The sequence below is a fragment of the Anas acuta genome, chromosome Z (assembly GCF_963932015.1).
Source record: "Anas acuta chromosome Z, bAnaAcu1.1, whole genome shotgun sequence".
Taxonomy (NCBI): Eukaryota; Metazoa; Chordata; class Aves; order Anseriformes; family Anatidae; genus Anas; species Anas acuta.
This window is the reverse complement of record NC_089017.1, coordinates 62,905,595-62,915,398: the sequence shown is the minus strand read 5'-3', so window position 1 is coordinate 62,915,398 and position 9,804 is coordinate 62,905,595. Positions and strand designations below refer to the sequence as shown.

General features: G+C 46.9%; 1 protein-coding gene across 1 annotated transcript in view; it reads left to right on the top strand.

Annotated features, from left to right (window-relative positions):
- Window positions 1-6,075: 6,075 nt before the first annotated feature.
- The window catches only part of LOC137847869 (cyclin-dependent kinase 4 inhibitor B-like), a 4,736-nt gene continuing 1,007 nt past the window's right edge, over window positions 6,076-9,804 (top strand). The window contains 3 exon segments of the mRNA XM_068666487.1: window positions 6,076-6,703; window positions 9,651-9,801; window position 9,804. The exon segment at window position 9,804 is cut by the window's right edge and continues 1,007 nt beyond it. Coding sequence (XP_068522588.1) covers window positions 6,560-6,703; window positions 9,651-9,801; window position 9,804 — 296 coding nt within the window. The 5' untranslated portion in view covers window positions 6,076-6,559.

The window sequence follows — 9,804 nt, the reverse complement described above, 5'->3', positions numbered from 1 at the left end:
GAAATCAACCCCCCCCCCTCTCTCCCCAGACGGAACGGGAGGCGGTGTGGTTGCGGGGGGGCGGGAGGGAGGCAAGGACATGTCGTCAAGGCTTTATTTGAAAGCCCTCAGAGGGCTGCGATTGGACGCCTCCCGCGGACCGGTCGGCGGCCGTGCTCAGCGGGGGGAGCCGGTGAGAGGAGAGAGCGGCCCCGCAGCCCCCCCCCGGCCCCATCCCCTGCCGCCCGCCCGCCTCCCGGGGCAGGAGCCATCATCATGATGGGAGGCGTTTAACGGCGGTGGGGGGAAGGGGAGGGAGGGAGGTAAGGCGAAATGAGGAGTCGGAATTAGCCAAACGGAAAAGAGAAAAATAAAAAGAAAGAAAAAATAAAGGGATACAAAAGGAAGAAAAAAAATAAAAAGAAAGGAGAAAATAAAGGAGAAAAGAAGAAAGGAAAGAAGAAAAGAAAGAAGAAACGAAAGAAGAAAAGAAAGAAGAAAAGAAAAAGAAGAAAAAACAGAAGACAAAAAAAAAGAAGAAAAAAAAGGAAAAAAAAAAGAAAAAAAAAAAAAAGAAAAAAATCCTCTCCAATGAATGGAGGGTGAGGGGGCCGACTCACCGTCGGGGCCCCATCGGGGCGGTATTTCTGCCGCGGCCCCGCCGCCGGGGGCCGCCAGGCGCCCATGCCCCCCCGGATAAGGTGCACCGTGCGCTGCCGGCGCCCCCGCCGCCGCCGCCTGGCCCTGGCGCTGGCGCTGGGCTGGCGCATCTTCCGCGGGGTCGCCGCCGCGCTGCGCGGATGCGGGCCACCGCGCCTCGCCCTCAGGCTGGTCCTGCGCAGGAGGCGCCGCGGGAGCCCCCGGCACGGGTAGGGATCGGGGGGCGCCGGGGGGGCGGCCAAAAAAAGGGGAGGGGGGTTGCGGAGGGGACGGTGGCGGCCGCCGGGAGCGATCGGGCTGCACCGGGAGCACTGTTTGCACGGTCTCGGCAGCATGCTCGTTTTTTTTTTTTTTTTTCTCTTTTCTTTCTTTTTTTCATTTTTTGTGTCCCCCCCCCCCCCTTTTTTTTTTTTTAGCGCGGCAGGTTACTGACAGCTCGGCACGACCTATTTCTGCCTCTTCTCTCTCCCCCACTCCCAGAGATATTTTCTTTTCTGCTTCTCTGCTCTGCTCTCAAACCAAAATAACCCCACCGCCCCTCGCAGGCTGTTCCTGGCGAACGAGGAACATAAACTATGGCCCTGAAAAGAGAAAACGGCCACTGCTTCCCGAGCATGTTTTACTTTTCACTGCTGCGGCCGACAGGGAGATACACCGGCCTGTTCTGCCTGTCCTCGCTGTTACATAAATACCCACAATAAAGGGTGGAAAGGGTAATTAAAACTCATGCTCACGGGACCTCCGGAGACACCCGGAGCTCGGGTGCTGCGAGAGGAGGGCTTTTTCCTGATTTCGGAATGCAAAACTGGACTGCTGAGGATCTGCGCAGTGCAGCTTGGGCCTCCATCATTGTGTACAATCGCAGACATAATGAAAAATAAAGCGATTGTTAAGTTTTGTGAGCATTTAAGGGTTGTTTTGTAATATCCTCGCAGAGGAACACACAGCCTCCTCTAACCGAGAACACAGCCTGGAGCTATGTAGAAAGGCAAAGGGAGGAGAGAAGGAAAATAGAAATAACTTTATGAAAACACCTACCAAAAAAAAAAAAAGGAAAAAAAGAGAATATTTTTTATAGGCAAACAACAAAAATAAACCTATCATACTATTAGACTCGAGGTGTGAGGAAAAGAAATTCACAGTGTGCCTGCTTCAAGCTTCGGTTTAATCATTCACAGCGCTTTCTGACGATCCAGTGTAGTGATAATATATTTTTTTTTTAAAAAAAAGAAAAGAAACAATTTACAGTTTTCCTCTTGACCTTGAATTACCTAGTTTCTTGCATGTTTAGCAGGCCTAATTTCTTATTTTATTTTTTTTTTTCATTAAATAGATGAAAAAGAAACCACAAACTCTGGCTGACCCTGAAAAGCACGAATGTCAAGTGTAAAACATAAATATGTAAGGTGCTGTTTATCTCGCAGTACAGGTAGCAAGAACAATAAAAAAAATAATAATAATAAAAAAACCTTCAAGGATCAAGCAGTGTGGCATCTGTTCTTTTCTTTTTTCCTCTTTTTTTTTTTTTTTATTTTTATTTTTCCACACTTGGCATAAACTACTTTATTCTTTTTTCTTTCTTTCTTTTATTTTCTTTTTTATTTTTTTCCCCTCTTTTTGTTTCTCTAAAGGGAGATTAAGGTCTCCTGAAATTCTAGTTATGTCTAGAATAGTGGCTGAACTTTTCTGAAAAGCAGATTCTAAAGGATACGAGTGGAGGTAAGACAAGGGTATGAGTTTTGCAAAGAAGAGATTTTCACTTTTCTTTAATTGCGGTGCTTCCAACATATAATGTAATAATATTAGATTTACTCACACAAAATGCACACAAGCATTTTGGTGGCTTAGAGACAGTGAACACCTAACACACAGTCCTCGGGAACTTTCTTTGCAGGAAGATGGTGGCTTCATATTTGGATTAGTTCGAAATATATTTTAGGTGGAAAAAAAGTTCGGGTTTATAAAAACTTTGTGTTTCATAAATAATGGGTTTTTAAATAGGCTGCTTTTGCCCTTCTTTCCTATTTAGAGAGTCGGCTGCTCATCTCTAGGATTGTCCAAGATAAAAATGCTGAATTAGATAGATAGAACACAGCAAGTTTTAATTTTATTTATTTATTTATTTTCCGAGTAGTAGGGGAGAGAGAGAAAGCTCTTTTCGTTGAAGCAGTGTTGAAGGAGCTGCTTCTGACCCCCGAATGTGTCTGAGGCAGGGACCTACACTATGTAGGTCAGTGGGAGCACTGCTAAGTGTATGCGCCTTGTCAGAAAACTGTCTACACGGTGACCTATTTTTCTTGCAAAAATCGACACCTATTTTTTAGAACAATTTAAAAAGATTGTGCCTATTTTTTTGCTTTTTTTTTTTTTTTTTTTTTTTTTTGTGTGTGTGTGTGTGTGTGTGTGTGCGGGTGTGTGCTTATTTATTTGTCTTTGATTTGCTATTTGTTTTTTAATGATGGTAGTGTTTTGCCTGACAGATACTTAATTACTTTTTGTAGACTATGAGATGGTTACATGAAGGTATTAGTTTATTTCACTTTCTGATGAATCCGTATCTCAAAATGGAGGAATGAAGGACAGATTATTATATATATATGTATATATTTCCTTTTCTTTTTTTTTTTTTTTTTGTGGGGGGGGGGGGGACGGACGGACTGTGTAAGAAACGCGCATAAGGATATTTTCACATTATCTATGGCAGCAGATCACATTCAGAAATACGTTCTGCCTAAGTTTACAACAGACAAATAGGGAAACAGAAAACCACGGTATTTATTTTCGTATGTATTTCTTTGTCGGTGATGTTTTTTATATTTTTCATCTCGTCTTTTATGAACAAAAAACCTCTGCTGAGCAACTTCTAAAAATGAACTCGTCTGAAATAAAGGTATTAGATTTTATTGCTCTTACCCAATATGTGCAATTGTTCCGAGATTTTAACCTGAGGGGTGGAAGAATACTGTTCAACCATTTCTATTCTTCAGCTTTGTTTCATTTTTAGCATAGATCTGAAAAAACTTTTTTTTTTTTTAATGTAAATCAGGTTACTTCCATGCATCCTTTCCATCGCATTCCTACTTCTGCCTTTCTTGCACCTTTTTTCGCCTATTTACAGGCGAGGGAATGCTGGTGTTGTGTTCTTTATACTTTGTCTTTTTATGGCATTTGAGTAAGCCGTAAACTGATTAACAAAATACTTGTTAGAGCATAAAATAATTAAAGTAAATGTTTTGAAGTACGTGGCTCGTGTGTGTTAGTGTGTGCTGTTGTTACCGATTTTGTTTGGCTTTTATTTGGTTTGTTTTCGGTGACGGTTGTGTGTTTTTTTTTTTCGCTAAAAGAGAAAAAAAATAAGCCTGATTAACTTTCAACAGGGCATAAAATGGCTGCTTTTGGTAGATGAAAATTACTTTCTCCGTGCTGTTTGCTATTATCAAAACATCTCAGAACAATTCTCAGGATTCCCATAGCGTGGTATGGAAATGAATCTTTTTTCAGTGTCAAAGATCTGTATTGCTGAGCAATGGCTTTAGAAAGAAATAGGGGGAGAAATGGAAGGTAGTGAGACTATTTAATGTAGGCTGATCTATTTGTCCCCTTCAGGAACACATCTCTGCAGTAACATTATTTTGGGTAGATTATTTGGGGGGTGGCCTCTCCTCCCTTTCCCCAAAATGTAATCAAGATGCAAGAGACGTTTTCAAAATACATTCACCCAGACTCAGCGATTATTTCCTTTACTTTTGAAATGACAGTATGTTGTCGTGTTTTGATTAATTTGAGGTCATTTGTTGGTACTAGAATTGTGCAAAAGAGGATTTACATTTGTGGGGGAAACATAATATGATTTTATTAATAGCTGTTACAACCGTATATTTTTAACGGTGTAGCAGCTTGACGAGTGTTTTTATTGTTGTTTTTTTTTTTTGTTGTTGTTTGTTTGTTTGTTTTGGCGGGTCAGTATTGCTAGCACGGGGACGTATTTTATGTTTGACACTATCCTGCAATTTTGCAGGTTTCAGGAGTTATATCAGACGATGCAGAGATGCAGGAGATGCATACAGCATACAGGCCGTCTGACTCCCCTAGCAATTTATCTTCACTTACAAATATACTGATGTACGAGCATAGTTGCTTTTAAACTTAAATATTCGTGGAAAGACACGCATGCAATATATTTTATACACAAACACGAGTGAATAAAATCTATAATCAGCAGCATTTCATGGAAATAGATATCACTCATGACAACATGCAGCTCAGCCGTGCCTTAGTGTGGACTTAAAATGTGAAGGCACTTGACAGGCATAATCGAGGAGGTTTTGTATGTTTGTTTGTTTGCTTGCTTGTTTGCTGCCCCCCGAATTTGTCTTTTCATGCCCACGGCACGAAATGACAGAGAGCGTATGTCATGGTGGCACTTTGCCTGTTGAATGGGGGACACTTTCCTCTTAATTCCTTCGGCATCGTGGACTTAAAAAAAAAAAGAGAGAGAGAGAAAAAGGGAAAAAAAAAAAAAAAAAAAGAACACTTTAAAACAAGGTTGGTGGATTTCTTTCTTGTTTTATTTCTGTATCCTGTGGCCGCCAGCCCCTGCGCCGTGCGCTGCGGCCCCGGTCGGGAAATTTCCCCGATCTCCTGCGTGGCCCAAGATGGGGGTAGTTCCGTGCTTATTTCTCTGCATCCAAGCGTGGTCGTCGGCCTGTAAAGATGCAAAATCTCGTTTTTCTTCACCAAAATCCCACGTTGTGCCCGGACGGAGTGGCCGGGATAGTGTCAAATTGAACAGAGGCATTTCTACGTGGCAGGCACCGGTGGTCGCACGGTTTTTCTGCGACTAAAAAGAGGAGATTAGGGAACTGACATTGAGGAGAGAGAAAAAAAAAAAAAAAAAAAAAAAAAAAAGAGCTTCCTTAATCTGTTTTCTGTGTTTGCTCATTTCTGTGGAGTTTACCCCTGCCAGACCTCGGCAGTGGCTCGGGGTCGCCCCACTCCCCGTGAGGCTCTGCGTGAGGGTGGGAGCCTTATCTTGCATCGCCTCCCTCACCCCCCTTCCACGCGTGTCCGCCCGCCGTCCGGAGGGGCTCCGGAGCTCCTTGAGGCTCCCCTCCGACGGCGGGGTCTCTTGCGGGGGTGAGGTGTGGGGTCCCCGGAGCCCCTTTGCGGGAGCCTCTTTGTCCGGCAGGGACGAAGGGGAGGGAGGAAGGCGGGTTGAGTCAGGTGCTTTGTTTTGGGGGTCTGCGCTGCAGCCGGGTGATGCCGGCCCCCAGCCGCTGGCTGTGGGGCTGTAGCGGCGCTCCGTCCCGTCGGGGTCCCGCCGCGGGTCTTCCTCCCCACGGAGGCTTTTGCGGAGGCTGGGGCGAAGCTGTCCTCTTCTGCCGGGTGCCACTAGATGGATCACTGACTTCCTGCGGGGGCACGGAGCTCTTCCTCATCCGGGCTGCGGGGGGCAGACCCCAGACCCACGTTACCAAGGGGCTCGGGGCAGAGCACCCCTATCCCCCACCCGGAGGCAGAAGGGACATTCAGCCCTCTCTCAGCGGCCTCCCTCCGCCCCGTCGGGGATCCTCCTCCGTGTCCTACTCGGCATAACCGCGGCATTATCCCACCTGCCCGAGCCGGGGGTGGGGTCGCAGAAACTCGGAGCGGGAGCCGACCCCCACCCGTGCCACCAGCCCCCCTCGGGCTCACCCGCAGCAGCCGGGGACTGCACCTCTGGTGCTGCACGTCTCCCCCGCCCTCCGACAGCGCCACGGGGCCCGGGAGAGGGGCCCTGGCCGGGGTCCAGGGGTAGGAGGGGAGGAAGGAGGAGGAGGAAGAAGAGAAGGAGGAAAAAGAGGAGGAGGAGGAGAAGGAATAGCTGAGACTAACGGGTGGCGATAAAGGGGAGCGGGTTGTGGTATCTCCGGCGGCAGTGATGCAGGGACCCCCCCGGGGCAGCCCCCTCGGGGACCGCCTGTGCAGCGCCGCGGCCCGCGGGGACCTGGCAGAGGTGCGGGAGCTGCTGGAGGCGGGCGCGGACCCCAACGGGACCAACTCCTTCGGGAGGACCCCGCTGCAGGTAGGGAGCCCGGGGTGGGACGGGGGGCTCTGGGCGGGGGTCTCTGCCACCGCTGCACCCACCCCCGGAGCCGCGGGCGGAGGAGCCGCGGGGTGAAGGCACTGCACCTTTCCGCACCGCTCCGCAAAGCGCCCGTCCGACGGCTCGCCGCTGCGGGAGGCTGCGGGAGGGCTAGAGGGGCGCCACCGGAGGCAAACGAATTGTGCCAGAGGGTATCTGAAAGGAGAATCGATGTGCTCAAGCACATCGAGGTGCTTGAGCGGGTCCAGAGAAGGGCGACGAAGCTGGGGAGGGACCTGGAGAACAAGTCCTACGAGGAGCGACTGAGGGAGCTGGGCTTGTTCAGCCTGGAGAAAAGGAGGCTCAGGGGCGACCTTATTGCTCTTTACAGATACCTTAAAGGAGGCTGTAGCGAGGTGGGGGTTGGCCTGTTCTCCCACGTGCCTGGTGACAGGACGAGGGGGAATGGGCTAAAGTTGTGCCAGGGGAGGTTTAGGTTGGATGTTAGGAAGAACTTCTTTACTGAAAGGGTTGTTAGACACTGGAACAGGCTGCCCAGGGAGGTGGTGGAGTCACCATCCCTGGAGGTCTTTAAAAGACGTTTAGATGTAGAGCTTAGGGATATGGTTTAGTGGGGACTGTTAGTGTTAGGTCAGAGGTTGGACTCGATGATCTTGAGGTCTCTTCCAATCTAGACGGTTCTGTGATTCTGTGATAATTCTGTGAGAAGTGGGACCGCCAAATCCGCTTCCGAACGGGTTCGGGGAGTTGGCTGCACTTCAATCGTCTTCATATATGTATTTTTTTCACCCAAGTATAGTTTTTTTTCCCAAAAGAAATCGAAGGGGGACCACATGCTAGTATTTCCGTGCAAAAGAACGGCACAGGAGACCCCGCAGAAATTGTCACAGAGTAGAAATTGTGACTTGCAACGATGTACACTTAGTAGTCACTATTATTAGTGTTTTTAATATTCAATATTAATCAGAGGAAGAAATTTGAACTGATAGATAGAAGCACCACTGTTTAGTGGAGTGGCTTTCCAGGGATTTTGAGAGATAACAGTGTATTATAGACATATTTAAGCTGATTTTTTAAAAATGCTCGCTGAGCAATTAATACACCGTGATTTAAACCGCAGCTGTGTATTTCGTGATGAGGTTTTCTCGAGTTATCGTTTAAACCGATGTATTTAATGTCTCACCAGCTAAGCTGAACGGCCATTTTGCTTTTGCACTTCATATGTGAAAGGAAATATTTTTTCTAAAATAAGTTGCAGATGGAAAGAGATAATAACCACTGAGAGAGTAATTCGTTTTGTTTTTATTCTAGGTTCAAAGTCCAGGAGAAAAAGGTCTCCTTTCTTGTTTTGTTTGTTAATTTTATCTTTTTGTTTCACCTCATTTCAGAGTGAGAGCAAGCTGTTTCCCTTACTTCGCAAAATGGCTGCCAGACTGATATGTGAACTGTCTTTGTGAAAAACTATAAACAGAAAGTTATATATAGTTACAGTCTTAATCATTTTTGCTCTTGTATTGTAAACAAACCAAAAATTAGTGTTCCATAACCGGACTATTTTCAGAAACAAAATAGTAAGAGAACCTATTGTCTCAAGATATTTTCTACAGTTTTAAAATTCAATTTACAGAGGTTAAAATTCCTCTGAAATCCACAAGGAAAATGCATGAAGTAAAAAACTCCAAGTGACTTTTGTTTGTTTGTTTGTTTGTTTGCTTCTTTGTTTGCTTCTTTGTTTGCTTGTTTGTTTGTTTAGTGGTGCACGATCAAACCTTTCCAGAAGTGTCTGCTTTGAGTTCAGTTGCAGAGTAATTGTAGCAGCAGAGTAATGTGAGTTACCCCCGCATACCTCCTGCTTCCTTCTGAGAAGAAGCACACATTTAGCTAGAGCTGAAAGGAAGAAAAGACGCAGGCAGCCAAATCAAGGCCAAAAGGTGCCAAATCAGTCTAAGAACGGCCCAGCCCAGCTGCAGTCATGTTTAATGGGCTGGGGAGCTGCGCTGTTCACTGGTGTATTAGTAACATTTCCGCCGAGTAAATGTACATGCCATTTATGTCATTTGTAATTTATGTATATGCCATTTTTGTCCATAATGTTATGTATATAATATTGTTATATTAATATCGGTACATTGTTTTTGTACAGTTATTAAATATGTAATTATCACATTGTTACGTTATGCTATATTTTTTTCTCTTCTCTTCTCTTCTCTTCTCTTCTCTTCTCTTCTCTTCTCTTCTCTTCTCTTCTCTTCTCTTCTCTTCTCTTCTCTTCTCTTCTCTTCTCTTCTCTTCTCTTCTCTTCTCTTCTCTTCTCTTCTCTTCTCTTCTCTTCTCTTCTCTTCTCTTCTCTTCTCTTCTCTTCTCTTCTCTTCTCTCTCTCTTTTCTTTTTTTCTTTTCCTTTTTCTTTTTCTTTTCCTATTGGTTCCTTTTTTTTTTTCCTTACTTTTCCTTACCTTTTTCTTTTTAACGTGGACCAGAATATATAGACATGCGATGCATAGTCTGGGAATCATGCATATCATAGCCCTCATTTTAACTCTGCACGTAGCAGTGTGCTCCTGTGCAGGTCACGCCAGCACACAGCCGATAAAGTAAAGTGCAGCCCCAGCCCCGCAGCCTCGGGGACTGCAGTGGTTTCGCACCCCATGGGCGGCTCAACTTGATCGGAGCCGCTCTCTCACACCCCTTCCTCAAAGGGAGGTGGGAGAAGAAATTATGATGGGGAAGTAAAGGGCTCAGGGGTTGAGATAGGATAATTTAATTATCCTTATTATCCTCCGCATCCCCAGCCATGCCCCCTTCCCCACCTCCTGCTCACCCCCGCCTGCTGCCCGGGGCGGTGGGTCTCGGCGGCCGTCCCCCCACCTCTCCCTCCCCGGACGGGGCGCCCGCTGACGCCGTGTCTCCCTCGCTCCCTCCCCGCAGGTGATGATGCTGGGCAGCCCGCGGGTGGCCGAGCTGCTGCTGCAGCGCGGCGCCGACCCCAACCGGCCCGACCCGCGCACCGGCTGCCTCCCCGCACACGACGCGGCCCGCGCCGGCTTCCTGGACACGCTGGCGGCGCTGCACCGCGCCGGGC